Below are 23,412 nucleotides of genomic sequence, written 5' to 3' on the forward strand. Positions count from 1 at the left end.
CACTGACAGCTCAGCACGCCCCTGTACAAGATTGGACAGCCGAGCTGTCAGTAACTGCATCCCAGACACACTGAGGGGTGGAACCATGACAACAAGTGCATCTCTTTAATATACCCTGTACTTACACTGAGGATTTAAACACTATTGTCTATATTATATATATATATATATATATATACTGTATGTATCTGTTCTTTGTATATATTGTACATATATTCCTGCTGTATATCTGTTTTGCTTCTTCCCCAGCGACATTGTGAACAAGAACCAGGAAAGGTTGAAACGTTTTATATTTTTTGTCATATTACTCTCTGCGCCGTGTGTCTATTTGCACGTCTACAAATAAACTTTCAATGGCATTTTGAATTTAGATTGTGCGCTGATTTACTTTACTTTACACCAGTAAGGGGAAGGTATTTAAACCTGCACCCGAAAGGTGATAGGACAGACAAACAGACTAAATGAAAAACACCAGTTATCCAAAACTGATAGAAACAAAGACAACAGAACTAAAACACCCAAAGAAAAGGTTTATCGGTGGTGGATCAGCAGAGAGAGACATCAAGGATCAAGGGTTCAAATCCAGAAGCATGGCAACCGATGCGGCCAGCCAATCACAGTAATGCCAGTATCCAACATGGCTACGGCATTATCGAATATGGCGGGCAATGTCCACATGTTCATTGGCTGTCTAACAGGCGCTAACATGTGGGGCAGAGACTCAAGCATGGCGCTCGGGCTCCTGCTCGATCCAGTAACGAGCATACCCGAGCATCCCAACACTCGTTCATCACTGGTGACATTCCAATTTCTCTTGCAGAATGGATCAATCATTGAACCAGTGGTGTGGCCATTTCTCCAAAGTGTTCCAGGTGCCACTTTTTGATAGGACAATTCCAGGCTACATATGGCTCGTGCTACTGTGAGCAACCTAAACGTGCTACCATGTCTTGTAGCATCTCCAATATTGTTTCCCATCAAGCAGATCTGGGACCTCATTGGTCGGGGATTACACAGGGAGCTGCCAGCAGCAGATCTTGATGATTTGCCCATTTCTCAGACGACCATTAATCACCTCACTGATAGCAGTCGAGTTTGTAAATGTGGTGATTTTTGCATGTGACGCTCATACTCCAGCCTGAATAAATCGAGAAGTTTGAAAACTTTGTGTCCAATTTTTCATCATTTGCAGATCAGTAACGCCTATCCATCCAGTGATTTCCGTAATTTCACAACTTTTTCTTCTTGGTGTTGCAATTTAATTGCTGAGAAGTGTGAATTTATATATTTATTTACAGTATGAATGAAAACCTCAATATGGGCAGTACTATGTCTCCGTTGAGCTAGATGCTCCTCTATCCAAAATTCCCATGTATTAGTCAGTGGAGGGATTGAGTGCACAGATGATGTCTCTACCTGGAGGACCTGGGATGTCCATACATTACACAGTGAGCCATTTGACTTGAATTGGTACAATGTAATGCCTCATTTTTCCTGTGGGGGTGCTGCATGGATATAATACAGTTGCTACCAAATTTCCCTACAGATCACAGCTGATCGCTGGGAGTACCATTAGATGTTTTCTAAATCAGTGTCCATTCTGTGCCTGTGCACTTCCTCATACCTCCTGTTAATCATTTTCTTTCCCGTTTACGACATGTGGTATTGCGTAATTTGGGCTGAATGAAAATCTCTGCGTGTTTTATGACAGCGCTGTAGTCCTGCCATGGGAGTGATAGAGATAAGTCCGGTCTCACTGCTCATGCTCACTACGGGGGGAGTGGATCTCAGCTATAGCCAGAGGTGAGTCAGATGATTGCCCCGGTTAGGGGCTCATTTGGATACAAGAAGTTCTAGAAAAACCAGAATAGAAGTTGTAAGACTTGTCTGACAATGTTGGGATGTGGAACCTTTTTAGATCCTTGGGTCACTGCCATAACCTAAAATTGGGACTAGAGGAAGGAGATAAGAGGTGCTCTTGGTGTCACTTATCATGGTGGGAACAGTGGGTTGGATAGGTACAAATCTAACATCCCAATGGGAGACTTTGAGGAACAGTTGAGCTATCCACATACTTTAGGTACACCCAATGTTTCCTGGTCTAAAGGCCTGTACACATTAGACCAACATTGTCCAAACCTGAAAATATTGTGTATGGGGGCTTCTGAACTGTGCAAAGGTCATTGTGAAGGGAGGAAGAGGTGAGCTGTGACATCACTTATTGTGATTGGTAGATCCTGTGTTATCAGCTGTGTATCTGGTACGCGCCTGTCCTGGATCCGTGCTTTGCTTCTGTCACTCTGATCCGTAAAACTCTGTGGTGCTCTACCTTGAGCTTTGCAGACCCGCGAAAATCTACCACGGCCGATATAAGTCCTGTGTCTTGGTATTAAGTCTTCAGTGTTTCTTAAGGTCCCGTTACACACAACGATGTCCCAGCGATCCCACCAACGATCCGACATGGATGGGATCGCTGGGACATAGTTAGGCTGATCGCTAGTGAGCTGTCACATAGACAGACTCACCAGCGATCAGGACCAGCGAGCAAGCTGGTATCTAGGGTAAATAGCGGGTATCCAAGAGCCGCGCAGCTCTTAGTTACCCGCTGTTTACCCTAGATACCAGCATGCAGCGTCGCTGATCGTCGGTCTCCCGCTGCCACACGCAGCGATGCGTGCTGGCCAGCGGGAGACCAACGATCAAAAAATGGCCCAGGACGATCCTGCACGATCAGCAATACCCAGCGGGGGGGGGGGGCAGTCGCTGATGGTTGTCACACATAGCGAGATCGCTGGAGAGATCGCTGATGCGTCACAAAATCAGCGATCTCGCTGTGTGTGATGGGGCCATAAGACTCTGAGTTGGCCTATTCACATTAACTTGCTCTGCTGCTGTCTGCGGTTTTCTGGACATCTCCTGCCTCCCCGCAGTTTCTAGCATTCCAGTTGTCTGTGTGCAGTCTCCTGGACATATCTTGCCTGCCTGTGGTTTCCAGCATCCCAGCTGCCTGTCTGCCATCTCCTGGACCTATCCTGCTTACCTGAGGTTTCCAGCATCCCAGCTGCCTGTCCGCAGTCTCCTGGACATATCTTGCCTACCTGAGGTTTCCAACATTCCAGCTGCCAGTCCGCAGTCTCCTGGATGTCTCCTGCCTGCCTGAGGATTCCAACATCCCAACTGCCTGTCCGCAGTCTCCTGGACATATCCTGCCTACCTGAGGTTTCCATCATTCCAGCTGCCTATCCGCAGTCTCCTGGACATATCCTGCCTACCTGAGGTTTCCAACATCCCAGCTGCCTGTCCGCAGTCTCCCGGATGTCTCCTGCCTGCCTGCGGTTTCCAGAATCTTAGCTGCCTGTCTGTAGTCACCTAGATGTCACCTGCATGTCTGCGGTTTCTAGCATCCCAGCTGCCTGTCTGCAGTCTCCCAGACATCTCTGGCCTACCTGAGGTTTCTAGCATCCCAGCTGCCTGTCCGCAGTCTCCTGGATGTCTCCTGCCTGCGGTTTCCAGCATCCCAGCTGCCTGTCCACAGTCTCCTGGACATCTCCTGCCTGGCTGCGCTTTCCAGCATCTCAGCTGTATCAAAAAAGTGATGGTATAAAGATATATTCTGGAATTAATCTTAACAGAAATTTCAGTCTGCTGATAAAAGATTGAATTTGCTTTAAAAATATGAAAAGTTTTCTTAGCTCTTTAAATGCCGTCTGGGCAAGTTATGTAATGTTATGTTCATGTGGAACCAGTCAAACATGTTGAGTGTGTACAATTAGCTGAAGCAATGGAAATTAGGAATTTTTTAAGCTTTAACTTGAATTTCCTGCTTACAAGCATGAAAGAAATAAAAGGCTGTTTGGTAAATGGGGAAAGTGAGGCCCCGCCTCCGAGCTTTATATTCATCCCCTGTCCTCTCCTGCTGTGCATCTTCTGCCATTTTCTTCCCAAACCCTACCCTTGGTTTACACAGGACTGCACACACACAGGTTTGTATTGTTATATGGGGGGCTTCTAGCGGTCAGTGGGATTCTACAAAGAAATTCCCCTTTCAATATGGGATCTAGTGACTGCACGAGTTCACAGGATGTCACATGGCTGCATCCTTGTCACTCTATCAGATCCGCTGGGCTGGCTTCTCTGAGGATGCAAAGTGCAGGCAGATGCAGCAGAGTGGAGTTTGTGCTATGAGAGGATGACGTGCGGTAAATGACCACGTTATCTGTGAACTTACAATCAATATTGGTATCACACACTCACCTCTGCTACTACTACACATTACATCCTGATATTGCATTGTGATATCTATGGTCTTACATGGGACTGCAAGTCATAAACCTATCATATATTTACATGGATTTTATGATAAAAATATTTATGTTACACTTTTACTTCTGCACATTACATCCTGATATTGCATTGTGATATCTACGGCCTTACATGGGACTGCAGGATCGTAAACCTGTCCTATTATATTTACATGGATTATATAATACAAATATTTATATCACATTTTCACTTCTGCTACATTTGCATTTTACATCCTGATACTGCAATATGTTGTCTGCGGTCTTACATGGGACTGCGGGATCGTAAAATTACAATATTATATTTACATATATGATGCAAAAAGATACACGTATTCAGGCCACACTTTCACTTTTGATACAATTGCATGTTACATCCTGATATTGCAATGTGCTGCCTGTGGTCTTACATGGGACTGCAGCATAACAAACCTACCATATTATATTTACATGAATTACGGTATATGATACAAATAGAAAGATGACAATTACAAATTCAGTTCCGCTACATCTGCAGGTTACTATAAAGTCTCATCCTGATATTACAGTGTGCTGTATGTGGAATTACATGGGACTGCAGGATGTAAATCTACCATATTATATTTCCTTGGATGATAATAATTATAGGACAATGTCAAATTCAATTCTGCTACATCTGTATGTCACTAAAACGACTCACCCAAATATTGTAAAGTGCTGTCTGGGGCCTTACATGGGACTGCATGTTTACCTTTGACACAAGATGTACAAACAATATGGATTTAAAAAGTTACATGACAAATTACATTCTGTCACATCTCCATGTTATTGCCATAAGGCATGCAACTACTTTCCACTAGACTGAGCTCATTTCATGCAAGCCACCAATTGGGGGAACTCACATCTCGCAGCCACCACTGGGGCAGCTCACTTCCTGCAGCCTCCACCTCTTAGGGGAGCTCACTTCCTGCAGCCACCACTAGGGGCAGCTCACTTCCTGCAGCCACCTCTAGGGGGAGCTCAACTTCTGCAACTATAACTAGAGACAGCTCACTTTATGCAGCCACCTCTAGTGAGAGCTCGCTTCAGTGAGAGGCCCCTAGTGGTGGCTGCAGGAAGTGACATTTCCCTAGTGATAGATGCAGGAAGTGAGCGCCCCATAATGGTGTCTGCAAAAAGTAAGCTTCCCTAGTGGTGGCTTCAAGAAGTGAGCTCTCCCTAGTGTTGGCTTAATGAAATGAACTCCCCCTAGTTTTGGCATCATGAAGTGAGCTCCTCTAGTGGCGGCTGCAGAAAGTGAGCTCCCTCTAGTGGTCGTTTCAAGAAGTGAGCTCCCCCTAGTGGTGGCTGAAGAAAGTGAACTCCCTCAAATGGTGGCTTCATGAAGTTAGCTTCCCTAGTGGCGGCTGCAAGAAGTGAGCTCCCCCTAGTGGTGGTTGCAGAAAGTGAGCTTTTCCCTTCCTGCAAACACGCGTAGAGCGAGCCCACTTCCTACAGCCAACACTAGGGTAAGAGCTTATTTCATGCAGCCACCACTTGGGGGAACTCACGTCCTGCAGGCACCTCTTGAAGGAGCTCAATTCCTTCAGGCGCCACTACGGGAGCTCACTTCATGATGCCAACACTAGGGGGAGCTCAGTTCCTTCAGCTAACACTAGGTAGAGCTCACTTCTTTAAGCCACCACTAGGGGGAGCTTAGTGTTTCCAAGCACCAATATGGAGAGCTAACGGCCTACATCCATCACTAGGGAAAGGTCACTTCCTGCCGCCGCCACTAGGGGCTCTCACTTCTCACCCACATAGTGGGTGCATCAAGTGAGCTTTCACTAGAAATGGCTGCATGAAGTGAGTTCCTTCTAGTGGTAGCTGTGCTAAGTGAGTTGTAGTTGTAGCTGTAGAAAGTGATCTCCCCTTAAAGGAGGCTACAGGAAGTGAGCTCCCCATAGTGGTGGCTGCAGGAAGTGAGCTCCCCATAGTGGTGGCTGCAGAAAGTGAGCTCCCCATAGTGGTGGCTACAGGAAGTGAGCTCCCCATAGTGGTGGCTGCAGGAAGTGAGCTCCCCATAGTGGTGGCTGCAGGAAGTGAGCTCCCCATAGTGGTGGCTACAGGAAGTGAGCTCCCCATAGTGGTGGCTGCAGGAAGTGAGCTCCCCATAGTGGTGGCTGCAGGAAGTGAGCTCCCCATAGTGGTGGCTGCAGGAAGTGAGCTCCCCATAGTGGTGGCTGCAGGACTTGAGATCCCCCAAGTGGTGACTGTATAAAAAGAGCTCAATATAGTGGTGGCTGCTCAAAGTGAGCCCCCCCTAGTAATGTCTGCAGGAAGTGGAAAGTAGTTGTATGCTTTATGGCAGTATCACCAGTGGCAGCCACCACTAGAGGGAGCTCAAACCCTGCAGCCACCATTACAGGGAGCTCACTTCACGCAATCACTACTAGAGGGAGCTCACACCCTGCAGCCACCATGACAGGGAGCTCACTTCATGCAGCCACCACTAGGGGGAGCTCACACCCTGCGGCCACTATTACAGGGAGCTTACTTCACACAGCCACCACTAGCGGGAGCTCACACCCTGCAGCCACCATGACAGGCAGCTCACTGCACGCAGTCACCACTAGGGGGAGCTCACTTCACATACTTATTATTGAATTCAATAGGCGCTTTTATTCTAAGTGTCCCATAATTTGTGTCCTTTCAGTTACCAATATGTCTGAAGGAAATTCACAGATTATCGCCAAACCGATCAAGTTGATCGCTGCAGCTTGTAACAACATGGGAATTGGATATAAAGGACACTTACCGTGGGATCTACCGTAAGTAGTACTGTGTATATGGACTAATGTACCAGATCTTTAGTACAGTGGTCGCCAAACTGTGGAACAGTTGGAACACTACAACAATCAGCATGCCGTGAGAGTAAATTAAAATGGTTTCCTAATTGGCTGTTTTTGGAAATGCCAGCGCCAATCTGGGATCGGGCAGCACAGGGTTGGATTGTCACTCTAAAAGTTTTTTTTTGGGGGGGAAAGGTTTTTAATATTGAATTAGAACGGGTCCATCTCTTTGAAACCTTTTAAGAAAATGATTGAAGGTCGGTGCCATGGAAGTAGCACAGATCACTACATGGTGTAGTGGTTGAAAACAGTACTGCAATTTTTTGCCTATATAAGAGCTTGCAGTACCATTTATGGCCGCTATGTCATGTGTGGCGCTGTGTGGACCACTGTCCCTCCAATCACTGGATCAGTTGGGCCCGCCAGGATTCGAATCGTCATGGATTTGATTTCCCGACCGATCCTAAGAATAAGTCTTCAATATTCCATTCTTTTTCTCGGGCAGGAGAGGGACGGATCCCGTGGATTCCTGAACATATGCATGGTTGGGTGACTACCTGGCCCTATATCTTAGAAAGGATGTAGAAGCTAGAAACAAAGAGCCATAGTGGGCAGCAAAACAAGTGACGGCCGCCATCATGCTAAACTTCAAGGGCCAGGTGGTGGCACACTGATTGAGAGCGCCTCCTGACCATGTGTAATTGGGGCACCACGATAGTCCTTGTAACCCCTGTCTGAACAAGGCTTTATTATGATAAATTCTAAGGAACCTTCCTTTTTTGCAGGAAAGAATTCAAGTATCTGTTAGACACGATAACGACAGTAAAGCAGCCAGGTAAGATGTAGAATTGTACTGTACTGTATATAGGGGTGGGGTTAATAAAAACCAGGGTCTTCCCAGTAATCGTGAACTCAGAACAGGGAGCAAAGTGGGACCACCCTAGTCTAATGTATGGGGATAGTAAAAAATATACAGTGGGGAAAACTTGAAGGGATTATCTGGGTCACGTCTGAGTCGGAGGTGAGCGGTGCAGATGACTTTACCGCCCCAGACACGTGCATGATCAACAGAATAGATCATACACGAGGATCATATGGTGACTGTCTGTGGGCTCTGTATGGCGGTATCATTGATTGAAAAATTGGAAATGACGAGATTACTTTTTCTTTCCTTTTTATTTTTGGAAGGCGTAAAATAATAACGTCATCATTTCCAGTTCTGTATACCGAGCGGTGTAAAATAATACTGACATATGGTTCTAAATAATAATAGTAACATGTATACAGCTCTATGTGTGTTATAGGAGCTAAACAGGCAAATTATATATACTGGAGTTGCCATCTTCTCTCTCTTCTGTGCATCTAAGGGTGCAAATTGGCCATTAGAAGGTCTAAGGGTCTGGACAAATTTATGTCTATGACCCTCTAAACCATTTTATGGTATGCAGAAGATTTGGTCTTAGTTAAAGGGGTTGTCCAACCCTTTTTTTCAATCCGAAAACTGGGCCCTTTGTGGTCTAACAATTAAAAAAATAAAGACTCCACTGTTGAACCTCCATAGCGCTACCTACCTGGGTCCCCCTTATAGTCTCCTTGCCTCATGTTTCTGAAGGATCAGATGGTTGCAGTTGTGACCTCTGCACCAGTATCATGGATTTACCGCGACAGAGAGGAGCCAGAAGATCGCAGCGTCTGATTTCTCCTACTCCTGTACTGATTAGAAGCACTTCACCTTCATATTAAACGGTGAAGGTCTCTTTTAGCAGTGCAGGGGTTAATCTACTCAGTTGAGAGCTCTTGGAAGCTTTCCTGCATTAAGGCTCTCAGCTGTTCACTGTTAGCCACTCCCATCTCCTATATAATCTGGGCCCTGGCTAGCGCTCATTGTCAGAGATATCTTATGCTGCATGGCTGGAGGTTGTTGGTGGTAGCTATTTGAGAAGGAGTTTGGTAGATTTATCTATGACTGTTGCTAAGTTTTGTGTATGCACTAATTCCCCTTCTTCTCCTACTTTGGTGTTACTCCATCCTCCACACCATGGTGTATACCTCTGTTGTTTGTGTGAGTATATTTGCATGTTCTGTATTTTCCTTTATCCCTGTTTGTATTACCTTGTTAGTCTGGTTGGTGTATTACGGTACACTACTACTTCTCTCTTCCCTGGGTGGGGAAGGGTACAGACTAAGGGTGGATTCAGGAGCTAAGGCAAGGTACGTGGCCCCGACATCTTCACCACCAGAAGTAAATCGGGGAACAGGGCGAGCTTGGGCACTACGAGTGTTAGGGACAGGAAAGGAGCCCCTGGTCCCTGGAGACACGACAAGAGTTGTGACAACCAGTGATCAGCTGCAGTGGTCACATGTCACGTGACAGGAACAAGATGCACAGAGCTGGCCTTTGTACATCTGATTCTGGTTGTAGTCATCACCTCCCCATCACTCCTGGAAAAAGAAAAAAGGAACCGGCAGGGAGCCAAAGCAGCATTATGAAGGATAAATAGGTGGGTGTAAATTGATATTTTTATGGTTGTACATGAGAAATCAAAATTTTAGGGAGGACACATGAAAGGTCTGGTGAAATAAACAGAAGTTCTACTTTCTTGGAGATTTTGGAAGGTTGTCCTAGCAGAGAGTGACATGAATGACATTCCAAGGTAAGGAGACTTATAGGCCATGTAATGCTCTTCTTAGAAATTAAATATGCAAATTGTCTCTTCAGAGTTGATGAGGAATTAAATTTTAGTGCCACCTTTTGGAAATAGCAATCCTAAAAGTCAATACCGAACCTTAACATTACCCCTTAAAACCTACTCAGAGGCCTTTCATACAGCTAAATCAGATCTCATACTTTGCACTGAGGATGGGCAACACCTCGAAACGTGTCTGCAATTTGAGATTCAGATTTGGCTTTTGTTCTAAGTCATATGGCAAAGATTGTTAAAGAGTCGATATTGACTTTTAGGTGGCACAGGAGTTCTAATCATCTTCCTTTCTGAAGAGACAATTTTCATATTTAATTTCCCACAGGAGCATTGCATGGCCTATAAGTCTCCTTACACTGGCATGTCAGTCATGTCACTCTCCACACGGAAAGACATCACCCCTTAGACTCCAGACAGATGTCTTTTATACAGACAAATTAGATCTCTTGCTTTGCACTGAGGAGAGGCAACACCCCGAAACACGTTTCTGCAAATTGAGATTTTGGTTTGGCTTTTATCCTAAGTCATATGGCAGGGCTTGTTAAAAGGTTGACAGTGACTTTTAGGTGGCTGTAGATTTCTAATCCTCTTCCTTTCTAAAGAGACAATTTGCATATTTAATTTCTCATAGGAGTATTGCATGACCTATAAGTCTCTTTACATTAGCACTTGCCACAAGGAGAAAAGTTACCCCATAGACTCCTGCTATTACAGTTCAGTAGAGTTGAGCGAAACGGGTCGAAAAATTTCAAAAGTCGCTGACTTTTGGAAAAGTCGGGTTTCATGAAACGAAACCCGACCCTAGGATGAGGTCGGCCACGAGGTCTGCGACTTACGCGCCAAAGTCGCGTTTCAAAAGTTTGTTTTGCGCTCTTTTTCAGCCAATCAGGATCCACGGACACTGTGGGCAACGTGATGACAAAGGCAGGGGTCACCACCATCTTTCAGAAGGGCATGCAAGTGATTGGCTTGCTTTGGTGGGCATCACAGGGGGTATAAAAGGGCGTGCACGCCGACCGCCATCTTACTTCTGCCGATCTTAGCATAGGGAGAGGTTGCTGCTGATTCTGTAGGGAGAGCGTTAGGCAGGGAAGAAGAAAAAAACTGCTTCTGCTGCTAGCGATTTGGCCTGTACAACACACCGGTCACTGTGTGTGCAGTGCAAGGGGAGGCTATATTTTGGTGGATCAGCGGTGTTGGTTGTTAGGCTGCCTTCTAAGGCTTCCTGACGGCTGCATTGCTGTTTACCCACTGCTCTGCAAACTGCTTTTTTAAAAGCAATCCCAATTTTTTTTTTTGTCCTGCTGAGGTACTGAGCGTGCATTTTTTCACACCATACAGCAGTGCACACTCCTCACACAGTACCGTGTAACGGCTGTTATCACAGCCACAGTGAAGCATCTTGTAGGCACTTTTTTCACACCTGTGCCATCGAGCCTGTGACATAGCGCTCTGATATTCAGTGGGCCTCACACAATCCAAAAGTGTCCAGTGTCCACTAGTGTGTGCAGAAATTCAAAATCTCCGTGATCCTGTAGTCACTTTTTTCACACCTGTGCCATCCAGCCTGTGACATAGTGCTCTGATATTCAGTGGGCCTCACACAATCCAAAAGTGTCCAGTGTCCAGTGTCCACTAGTGTGTGCAGAAATTCAAAATCTCCGTGATCCTGTAGTCACTTTTTTCACACCTGTGCCATCCAGCCTGTGACATAGCGCTCTGATATTCAGTGGGCCTCACACAATCCAAAAGTGTCCAGTGTCCACTAGTGTGTGCAGAAATTCAAAATCTCCCTTATCCTGTAGTCACTTTTTTCACACCTGTGCCATCCAGCCTGTGACATAGTGCTCTGATATTCAGTGGGCCTCACACAATCCAAAAGTGTCCAGTGTCCACTAATGTGTGCAGAAATTCAAAATCTCCCTTATCCTGTAGTCACTTTTTTCACACCTGTGCCATCCAGCCTGTGACATAGTGCTCTGATATTCAGTGGGCCTCACACAATCCAAAAGTGTCCAGTGTCCACTAGTGTGTGCAGAAATTCAAAATCTCCCCTGTCCTATAGACACCTTGTACCTTGTTTTACATTACTATATAGTTTGTTGGATTTTGTCTAAATTTCTGCCAAAAATGAGGAAGGCTGGAGGAAGAGGCCGTGGAATTGGGCGGGGGTTGGCAGCTGGTAATGATGGTGTTGGTGGTGGATCTGATGGTAGTGGCAAAAGCAAAATAGGACCGAATGCAGGAGGTGTTGAGCCAGCGTCATCGTCTGGCTCCACAAGGCCTCGAAGGCTTAGTTTTCTAGGAGTTGGCAAACCGCTTCTAAAGCCAGAGTATCAGGAAAAAGTTTTGGCTTACATTGCTGACTCAGCCTCCAGCTCTATCGCCTCCTCTTCTGAAGTTGTAAAAAATAAAAGCACTGAGTCGTCATTGGAGGCTCATGTTCATGAACCACACCTTTCCTTGTGTCCTTCACCCCAACCAAGATTGAAGGATGACGCAGGCCATACTACTGATTACTCCATGGAGCTGTTTTCACATACCATGCCTGGATTATCAAGTGAAATGGTGAATTACCCAGGCCAAGATGAATCTGACATGGAGTGCACTGATGCACAGCCACTGATAGATGATTCTGCTGGTACATTCACTCAGAGCACTACATTGTCCTCACAGTGTACAGAGCCAGATTCTGACCCTGATGAGACTCAGGTGCCCCTTCCCGCACACTATACCACCATACACGGTGACACAGAGGAAGGTGCACATGACATTGAAGAGGAGGTGATGGATGACCCAGTTGTTGACCCAGATTGGCATCCATTGGGGGAAGAGGGTGCTGCTTCCAATAGCTCAGATGAGGAGCATCCACAGCAGACATCGACATCGCAACAGCTGTTATCTGGCAGGCATGGAGCACTCCAAAGACAGGTTCCAAAAATCAAAAGAGTTGCTGGACAGCTTGTCCAGAGGGTCAAAATATCACAGCGTGCTAGGCCGCAAAATGTCTTCCAAAGTAGGAAGAGTGCAGTGTGGCACTTTTTTGAACAAAATCCTCATGATCAGGCCAAGGTTATCTGTAAGAAGTGCGCAAAGACCTTTAGCCGAGGGAAAAATCTGAAAAATTTGAATACCAGTTGCATGCTTAGACATTTAACCACCATGCACTTGCAAGCATGGACACAACACCAAACCTCAAGTACCACATGTGCAACTGATCACAAAGAAGGTAGTCAGCAACGCTACATTGTTTCCCCCACTGTAAGCCCACCGGTTAGCACAGCAGCAAATGTTGAGGTGTCGTTGCAAGGCCACAGCAGTCAGGGAATCCCACTGTTATATCAACGAAATACTGAATCTAGGCCATCAGAAAGAACACCAACTCCATCACCATCATCAACCCTCTCTCATTCCGCCCTGTCCACCGCTAGTTCCACCATATGCAGCTCTCAAGTCCAGCTCACCCTTCCAGACACTATGAGTAGGTCAAGAAAGTACTCACTTTCTCATCCGCGTACACTGGGTTTGAACACCCACATTGCCAAACTAATCTCGTTAGAGATGATGCCCTATCGGTTGGTAGAAAGCGCAGCTTTCCGCGAACTCATGGCCTATGCAGTACCACGCTATGACCTACCCAGTCGTCACTTCTTCTCTCGCAAAGCCATCCCAGCCCTCCACCATCATGTGAAAGACCGCATTGTCCATGCACTCAAGCAGTCAGTGAGCGGAAAGGTGCACCTCACAACTGATGCATGGTCCAGTCGGCATGGCCAGGGCCGTTACGTGTCCATCACTGCGCACTGGGTTAATGTGGTGGATGCAGGGTCCACAGGGGACAGCGGTGGTGGGACAGTGCTGCCTAGCCCACGGTATAGGAAACAGTTGGCTGTAGGCGTTCGACCCTCCTCCTCCTCCTCCAGAAGCGAAAGCTCGTCCACAGAGCGCAGTCGTACGAGCACTCCATCTGCAGCTGCCACTGTTGCACACGAGGTGTCCCCCTATCGAGCAGCTAGTGGAAAGCGTCAGCAGGCTGTGTTGCAGATGATGTGTTTGGGCGACAGACACACCGCCGAGGTGATGGCCGAGTACTTTCAGCGACAAACTGAGTCATGGCTGGGCAGTGTACATCTTGAGGCAGGCAAGGTAGTTAGTGATAACGGCCGTAATTTTGTGGCAGCCATAGCCCTTTCAAAACTCAGCCACATACCTTGCTTGGCTCACACCTTGAACCTGGTGGTGCAGTGCTTCCTCAAAAATTATCCGGAGTTAACAGCCCTGCTCCAGAAGGTGCGAAGACTGTGCGCGCACATCCGCCGGTCGCCTGTACACTCCATTCGTATGCAGAAGCTGCAGCGATTGCTCCACCTTCCCAACCACCGCCTCATTATCGACATTGCAACAAGGTGGAACTCCACCCTGAACATGGTTGAGCGGCTGTGCGAGCAGAGGCAGGCCATAATGCATTTGTGGGAGGATACACGGCCAGGCACTTTGAGAGCAGACATGGAGTTGACAGGTGTGCAATGGTCGAAGCTGAAAGACCTCTGTAAAGTCCTTCAGTGTTTTGAGGAATGCACACGGCTGGTAAGCGCAGACGACGCCATCCTAAGCATGAGCATCCCACTTATGCGTCTGCTCATGCAAACTTTGACGCACCTTAAGGAGCAGGCGTCTGCAGCCAATGTTGATGAGGAGGAAGAGGAGGAGGAAATCCTTGATGACATTCAGCCATTGTCTGCTCAGGGACCTCTCCTGGACGAGGTGGAGGAAAAAGAGGAGGATGATGATGGGGATGATTACTTAGGGGAGGAGGATGCATCTCGTGGGGCAAGTGAAAATGTTGGCTTGGCAAGGTCTGGTACAGGGTTTGTGCGTGACTGGAGGGATGTGGATTTGCCAGAAAGTGCTCCTCCAACCAGCACTCGCAGTGCATCATTGACACCGGGAACATTGGCCCACATGTCAGATTATGCCTTGCAGATCCTAAAAAGGGACCCCCGCATTGCCAAAATGATGAACGATGACGACTACTGGTTGGCCAGCATCCTGGATCCACGCTATAAAGGCAAATTACAAAACATCATGCCACAGTAGAACCTTGACCTAATATTGGCTAATAAACAAGCAACTCTGGTAAATCGGTTGCTTGAGGCATTCCCAGCACACAGCAGCGGTGATGGTTCTCACACGAGCCGTACGGGCCGGGGGCAGTTTGGCAGAGGTGTTCGTGGTGCACACAGCAGAAGTGGCGTTGAAGACAGGGGTTTCATGACAATGTTGTGGACTGATTTTTCAAGTACCGCTCACACAACTGGTAATACTGCATCGATGGAAAGTGACAGGAGACAGCAGTTGTCAACTATGGTTACAAACTACTTTTCCTCCCATATCGATGTTCTCCCGCACAGGACATTCCCCTTTGACTACTGGGCCGCTAAACTGGACACCTGGCCTGAATTGGCACAATATGCCTTACAGGAGCTCGCTTGCCCAGCTGCAAGTGTGCTATCGGAAAGAGTCTTCAGTGCAGCTGGATCAATCCTGACAGAAAAAAGGACCCGTCTGTCAACCCAAAATGTGGATGATCTAACCTTCATTAAAATGAACCATGCATGGGTTTCCAAGGATTTTGTCCCACCTTCCCCTGATGACACATAGGGTGACAGAAAAATGGCTTGCTTTGGTCCACCTCTTCCTGGGACTTGACCTATTTCGCCTTTTGCATCAGCTGAATGTCCAACATCAACATATGCCACTTTCTAAAACTCCCTAACTGTGCTGCCCCCCCCCCCCCATGGCCGGGGTCACCACCTAGCGCAAGACACCGTGCGAGTGCCGTTGCCCTGGACAGGTGGGTAGGCCGACTCTTGGGCGCAGGCACTGGCACAGGGTCCCTCATAGTGCAATCAAGTGTCTCTGACGGTGGTGGTGCAGAGGTGGAGGGGCCCAGTGCCAGTACCGACGCCCACGAGTGGGCCCCCCTTGCTTGGGCAGGGCCCCAGCATTTGCAATCTTTACCTCTCCCTGCTCCTCCGCTGTGTAGTCTGGGCCGTCAAATCCATACTGTGCCTGACACCGTCTGAGCCTGCCTCCTGATGTATAGACATATATTTTGAAAGTGTACACTATGCTATCCATATATGTTATCCGGGGATACGGTACCCTTTCTCACCTTTGTGCAATTACGTGCAATCCATACTGGGCCTGACACCGTCTGAGCCTGCCTCCTGATGTATAGACATATATTTTGAAAGTGTACACTATGCTATCCATACATGTTATCCGGGGATACGGTACCCTTTCTCACCTTTATGCAATCACGTGCAATCCATACTGGGCCTAACATCGTCTGAGCCTGCCTCCTGATGTACAGACATATATTTTGAATGTGTACGCTATCCATACATGTTATCCGGGGATACGGTACCCTTTCTAACCTTTGTACAATCACGTGCAATCCATACTGGGCGTGAGAACGGCTGGCGAGCTGTTAAGCAAGCTACAGCACCTGTGGTTTGCACACGTAAGTTTTTCATTTTTTCAGGAATGACGGTTAGGCCTAATTCCGGAACTGCGGTTGACCTGCACTTACTGGGAAATCATTGTTCGCGGGTAATAATTGTAATCACAGATCCCCATCACTAACGTTGTTCAGCGGGTTATCTGCACCTGTAAGAGACAAACGCTGGCCTTTTCAGTGTAGCGCACATGCAGCCACGGACATGTAAGGGCATGACACACCAGTTATTGGCCAATCTCATGTGCCAGAGCCTCACGTGTCCCTCTAGTAAGCCGGACTCGGACCGCGGGGCATGACGGAGTCTCGTTCATTAACGGAATTAAGCTTGCAATGTGTGCATCTGTTCTGTAGCTTGCATGGTTGAGGTTTCCCAGGTGGAGTCGAATTAAACCGTAGGCTCCACTCCTGGTGGTGCCCTTCTGGACATTCCTTTAAAGTTCAGCTTTGCAACCATACTGCCCACGTAAAACAAACACTTTGCCTTCATGAACGCTGTTTGGAGGGTCATGACTCGTGGGAATAACGCCGCCCAATCAGTTAACCTGCTAGAGAGATCCTTCGTTGCTCCCAAGCATGACATCACACTCCCTAGGAGGAAGGTAATGCCACTGTGGCGACCGTACTCCTGGGGGCGACACAAGTGCACTGATGCCCAGCCACTGCTCGATGAATCTGCTGGTACATTGACCCAGACCACTACATTCCCCTCGCACGCTACACGGCCTGAATCTGACCCTGATGAAACTCAGGTTACCCTTCCCATATACAGTTCCATCTTACACGGTGACAAAGAGGACGCTGCAGATGAAAGTGCAGGTTCTGCCCACCCGCCATCAGACACACCACTGTACTATCAGGGGCCCTGTGCCAGTGCCGTCGCCAACGAGTGGGCCCCCCCTGCTTGCTCAGGATCACAGCACTTGCAAGGTTGAAATACTGTGCAGTGAGATGGAAGATGGGAACGACGAGGAGTCCAGACTAGTACAGGGATTCCCTAGCGAGGAGACTTATTTCATTGTTTTCAATGTTGGGACAGCAATTTTTGGGGAGCACTATACTCTGGAGAATGATAGATGGGGCCCACCATACACTGGAACATTCCAAAGGTAGACATCAGACACTGGAGCAGCATTTACAGGGCCCATTATACACTAGAGCATTAGAAATGGGGCCCATTATGTTTGGAGCATTATTTGGGCCCATAAGACAGTGGAGCTTCATCCATGGGGACCAACATATACTGTAGCATTATGTGGAGCTCATCATATACTGTTTCAAACATTATATGGGACCAATGATTCTGTATGGAGAAATAGATGGGCCTCGTCATGAGATGTAAAAAGTGAGGTATTTTTCATTGTACTATACCGCTATTTCTCTGCCGTATCGGAGCATGATGAGTTGTGGTATGTGTTAAAGGGGCGCTCTTTCGCCCAGAGCACATGAAAACCTGGAGCCAGCCCTACCCCCCCACAACTTTAGCCAAATAACCCCCGTTTTTCAGTGCGTAACTTGTATTATGAAGTTAATTAAGGTTGACAAGCTTAAGTAAGAAGAATTGATGCTTTTGGCATTCAAATGGGCACTGTAGGTGTGTTTCCTGTCCTCCTCTCACTGCCGACTTTTATTCCCCATTGACTTGCATTGGGTTTCGTGTTTCGGGACGACCCCGACTTTTCCCTATAGTCGTCCGATCTTGCTCGACCCGACTTTTGGAAAAGTCGGGTTTCACAAAACGAAACTCGACCCTAAAAAACCAAAAGTCGCTCAACTCTACAGTTCAGTATTCCCCCTACCCCACCCCATCTTTCAGGATAATCCAGGACAGCTACATCCACAATTTACTTGTTTCTTTCTTTGTTACAGGAAAGAAAAATCTGATTGTTTGGGGCCGACGTTCATTTGAGGCCTTCGATGAGAACCTATTACCTTTGGCAAACACCATTATTGTACTTCTTACCAGGCAGCTCAGGCATGTGGCGGTCTCTGATTTTTTTAGGCTGGAGAGTGGCATTCTCCTAGTAAATTTTCTCTATGAAAACAAATTTTCCTAATTTTTCATGTATAAATGGAGCAATTGCATATAATGATAACAATGGTATAATGCGCCCATATTAAACCATCCAGGACCGAGACTCTATATTTAATCGAGTGCTTTTAAATCCAGAAAACTGATATTTATGCCCCCAAAACCTTTTTTTTTTCTATTTTCATGTCATCCTCATATTTTCTGTAATTGTGCAATTTACATGCTTTTATGTGATGGAGCAAGAAGGAGACATTTTCTTATTTAGCTTTTTTTTTGTACCGTTTTACTTCTAGCGATTTACCAAAATTCGCTCATTACATCTGCCGCGATGAAGAAGAGATTGTGCAGCTTGTTTCCAGTGCACCTGTCTATGATGAAGTGGAAACTATATGGGTGCTGGGAGGAGTGGAGTGTTACAAGGTAAATGCAGCGGAAATGGTCACTAGTGGGAGCTGATGTTTAATACAAGAGTATGACCTGTGTATTGAGATAGAAAAATGTAAAGTAACACCCCGGACGAAAGCTGAAAATCCGAAAATAACCGCCAAAATTAAAAGTGGTGAAGTACCCCGATTTGGAGATTCTTGGAGGTCTATATGCCAGCATCACCAGAAGCCACCAAACATGGTCAGGTAACAGGTTGTGACCATTTCCATCATTACCATTACCACTGCATTCCTGTACCTCTGTCAACCACTTAGATGCGAGGGTCAGCATAGACTGAAGCTTCTTAGGGGTCATGCCATGTCCATCATTCATGTGACCACTGCATTCCCTCCCTCTGCCAACCACTTAGATGTCAAAGTCAGCATAGACCGCAGCATATATATCTCATGTTCATCATTAACTTGACCACTGAATTGCTGTCCCTCTGTCAACCATTTAGATGCCAAGGTGGCGACAGAGCGCAGCATCTGAGGGATGATGTCATGTCCATCATTCACGTGATCATTGCACCCCTCTGTCAACCACTTAGATGCTAGGGTCAGACTCGAACGCGGCATTTTAAGAGTTAAGTCACGTCCATCATTAATGTGACCACGGCATTCCCCTTCCTCTATCAACCACTTAGATGCCAGGGTCAACATAGACCACAGCACTGGAAGGGTGATTTTATGTCCATCATTAACGTGACCACTGCATTTCCCTTCCTCAGTCAACCACTTAGATGCCAGGGTCGGCATAGACCGCAGCATCTGAGGGGTGATGTACTTTCCATCATTTATGTGACCCCCTTCAATCCAGTCCATCTGTCAACCATTTAGATGCTAGGGTACATATAGACCGCAGCATCTAAGAGGTGATGTCATGTCCATCATTCACATAACCAGAGCATCCACCTCCCTCTGTCAACCATTTCGATGCCAAGGTCAGAATCGAAAAGCGGCCTTTTAAGAATTGTGTCATGTTCATCAATAACGTGACCACTGCATTCCCCTCCCTCTGTCATCCACTTAGATGCCAGGGTCTGCATAGACTGCAGCATCTGAGGGGTGATGTACTGTCCATCATTTATGTGACTCCCTTCATTCCCCTCCGTCTGTCAACCATTTAGGTGCTAGGGTGCATATGGAATGCAGCATCTAAGGGGTGATGTCATGTCCACCATTCACATAACCACAGCATCCACCTCCCTCTGTCAACTACTTAGATGCAAGGGTAAGAATAAACTTCTGCATCTAAGGGGAAAACACGCTGCGCCATCTTGTACATCCATGGCATACCCACTGGGTTTACCATAAATGTTTGATGTACATATTATTGCCTCTCTTTGCAGAAAATGATGAAACACTCATGGTGTAACCATATCTACTTCACACACATCATGGCAGATTTTCCATGTGATATTTTCTTTCCAGAATTTGACAAGAACATCTTCAAATTAAAAGAGAAGTAAGTAAAGAATGAAAATGACTCCATTTAAAGGTTTTCCAGTCTTTTGCTAAAACTCTACAGTCTCCTGAATCCTCACCGTATATGCACTGAGGAGAGTGGGCGGTCACGTGAGCGCCAGTATGCGATTTTCATACTTCCTGCCATATTCCAACTAGACGTGTGCGGCCTTGCTCAATCAGGAAGTCAGGCGCGGTAACAAACCCTCTCCGCCTTCTCTTTCGCTCTCTGAAAGCTGACTCCCTGCTTCTGCTGACTCTGAAATGTTATAAATTGGCCCAAAAGTTTAAGACGTTAAAAGTGTTGTTCAGGCTTGGGGCTCAAGTCTGCTGTCACTCTATGTGACAGCAGGCTTGTGAATCTTCACAGCACGCACAGTTCACAAGGTCAGGAGGTGCTGGAATCGGGCAGTCATGTGAACTCAAGTATTTTCATACTTCCTGCCACATTCAAACTAGACGTGCACGACTAGTTGGTACGTGACCACATGTATGCAAATCGCATACATGCACCGGAGATCCCTGACAGCACCCACAGTGTGTGCTGTAAGCATTCACAAGTTTCCAGTCTCACCTACGGTGACTGCACACTTGAACCCCAAGCCTGGACAACCCTTTTAACCGATCCACAAGTACTTTAACAATAAACTCCTGCAGTCACCACTAGAGGGAACTTACTACATAGTGTTTATACACTGATGTTAACGCAGTTACTTTTTTTTTTACTTTTTCTTTCAGATATCCCGGAATTCCATCTGAAATTCAGGAAGAAAAAGGAGTAAAGTACATATTTCGAGTGTATGAAAGAGATCAAGCCTGAAAAGTGAATGATATACAATATCACTCACTGAGTAAATGTCTCAGACATCCCGGAATTTTCCAGCATTATCTTTTTGCCATCAAGTTTATTTTTTACAATTCATTTTTTTTTGTTATTCAGTCAATCCAAGATGCAGTTTCCTCTCTGACCTCAACAGATGGAGCAGTGGGTAAGGGCTTCTGCCGCAACCCCATTTTTGGGGGGGTAAATATGATACAGGTTTAAAACGTTGAAAATTATAGTTTTTCTCAGCATGAAAACCACTGGTCGGATGAAATCCAGATTTTCCAGTGAATGGCCATCCGTATAATATTTGCCCGGTTTTTCAAAGCGGGAGCCACTGTTTGATTAGGATCTTTGCTCTGGCTAATGGAGAGAGTCTGACTGAGAAAGCCTCCCCTATAAAGTCTGTATACCCCAATGGTCAAGTGGAGAAATTGGGAGTGATTTTACCTCCACAATTACCTCTCTTTTCCTTTACAGACTAATTGTTTTGTACACCTTCACACAGAATTTTGCTTATGTTAATTTGCTTTCTAAATGCAAAGTTAAATAATTTTCAAACTAGTCTTCATTAAAACGTTTCTTCCATTTTGCTGCTGCTTAGTGTCTGTAAGTCCTTTATCTACCTGAGTGTTCTGCAAAAATGTAAGAAATCCTCAGGGGCTCCTGTTCCTGGTTCTGATATCTCTCTCTGCTATCAATTCCCTCCTCTTAGTGTTAGAGATAGCAGCATGGAGGAGTTAGGGGATGTAATCAGGTGTGCAGTGGACAGATGAGAAAGTATCTCAGAGGACATAGAAAACAGGCTGTAGATAAGGAAGAAAGTATTTGGTTAGTAAAATACAGTTTTGGAACTTTGCTGATACATTAAAGGAAGTAAAGAAACCTCACCGTTGATACAAAGAGTTCACATCCAGCCTATATTACTGAGAGGGACGTATAAAACTCATATCCAACCTATATTACTGGGAGAGACACATATAAACCACATCAATCCTAAATTACAGGTAGAGACAGAGCTCTCACATCAGTCCTATATTACTGGAGAGATACAGAGCTCATATTCATCCTAGATTACTGGGAGAGGCACACAAAGCTCATATCCAGCCTATATTACTACAATAGATCCATAGAACTCACATCCAACTTATACTTCTAGGAGAAACACACATCATTCATATCCATCCTATATTACTATGAGGGATACATAGAGCTCACATCCAGCCTATATTACTGGGAGAGACACACAGACCTCACATCCAGCCTATATTACTGGGAGAGACACAGAGAGTTCAAATCCAGCCTATATTACCGGGAGAGACACACAGAGCTCACATCCAGCCTATATTGCTGGGAGAGACACAGAGAGTTCAAATCCAGCCTATATTACCGGGAGAGACACACTGAGCTCACATCCAGCCTATATTACTGGGAGAGAGACACAGAGCTCACATCAAGTCTATATTACTGGGAGAGACATACAGAGTTCACATCCAGCCTATATTACTGGGAGAGACACACTGAGCTCACATCCAGCCTATATTACTGGGAGAGAGACACAGAGCTCACATCAAGTCTATATTACTGGGAGAGACACACACAGATATCACATCCATCCTATATTACTGGGAGAGACACAGAGAGTTCAAATCCAGCCTATATTACCGGGAGAGACACACTGAGCTCATATCCAGCCTATATTACTGGGAGAGAGACACAGAGCTCACATCAAGCCTATATTACTTGGAGAGACATACAGAGCTCACATCCAGCCTATATTACTGGGAGAGACACACTGAGCTCACATCCAGCCTATATTACTGGGAGAGAGACACACAGAGCTCACATCCAGCCTATATTACTGGGAGAGACACACTGAGCTCACATCCAGCCTATATTACTGGCAGAGAGACACACAGAGGTCACATTCAGCCTATATTACTAGGAGAGATACACACAGAGATCACATCCATCCTATATTACTGGGAGGGGTACATAAAACTCACATTGAGCCTATATTACTGGGAGAGAGACACACAGAGCTCACATCCAGCCTATATTACTGGGAGAAATGCGTACAGCTTATATCCAACCTGTTTTACTTGAGAGACACACAGCCCTCACATCCAGCCTATATTACTGAAGAGACACGAAACTCACATCCATCTTACATTACGAGGAGAAACACACACAAACGCTCATAAGCTCATATCCAACCTGTATTACTGCAGATAATTTTTTTTTCTATGTCAATGTTGCCCATAGACTTTAATTAATACAGTGACTCCTTTTTGGGCAACACAATAGCCAAACACAACTAGAAATTTGGGAC

General features: G+C 46.2%; 1 protein-coding gene across 2 annotated transcripts; it reads left to right on the plus strand.

Moving 5' to 3' along the window:
• The first annotated feature begins 1,698 nt into the window (after window positions 1–1,698).
• Window positions 1,699–21,672, plus strand: LOC141083512 (dihydrofolate reductase-like). Of its 2 annotated transcripts, none has more exons than XM_073567821.1 (7): window positions 1,699–1,803; window positions 6,976–7,090; window positions 7,897–7,946; window positions 18,203–18,308; window positions 18,659–18,785; window positions 20,143–20,258; window positions 20,996–21,672. In XM_073567821.1, exons 2-7 carry the CDS (start codon window positions 6,984–6,986, stop codon window positions 21,075–21,077), a joined length of 588 nt encoding a protein of 195 aa, XP_073423922.1. In that variant the 5' UTR covers window positions 1,699–1,803; window positions 6,976–6,983; the 3' UTR covers window positions 21,078–21,672. The 2 variants fall into 2 exon arrangements, with proteins under 2 accessions (XP_073423922.1, XP_073423923.1); XM_073567822.1 differs by lacking the exon at window positions 1,699–1,803 and adding an exon at window positions 3,882–3,983.
• Window positions 21,673–23,412: the final 1,740 nt, after the last annotated feature.

The sequence above is a fragment of the Dendrobates tinctorius genome, unplaced genomic scaffold, assembly GCF_039654945.1.
Source record: "Dendrobates tinctorius isolate UK_male_01 unplaced genomic scaffold, ASM3965494v1 ptg000020l, whole genome shotgun sequence".
In the NCBI taxonomy this organism is placed as follows: domain Eukaryota; kingdom Metazoa; phylum Chordata; class Amphibia; order Anura; family Dendrobatidae; genus Dendrobates; species Dendrobates tinctorius.

Coding starts and splice junctions, on each gene's coding strand:
- LOC141083512 (XM_073567821.1), top strand. CDS start 6,984: ATGTCTGAAGGAAATTCACAGATTATCGCCAAACCGATCAAGTTGATC. Junction 7,091..7,896: donor CACTTACCGTGGGATCTACC/GTAAGTAGTACT, acceptor CCTTTTTTGCAG/GAAAGAATTCAAGTATCTGT. Junction 18,786..20,142: donor GAGGAGTGGAGTGTTACAAG/GTAAATGCAGCG, acceptor CTCTCTTTGCAG/AAAATGATGAAACACTCATG.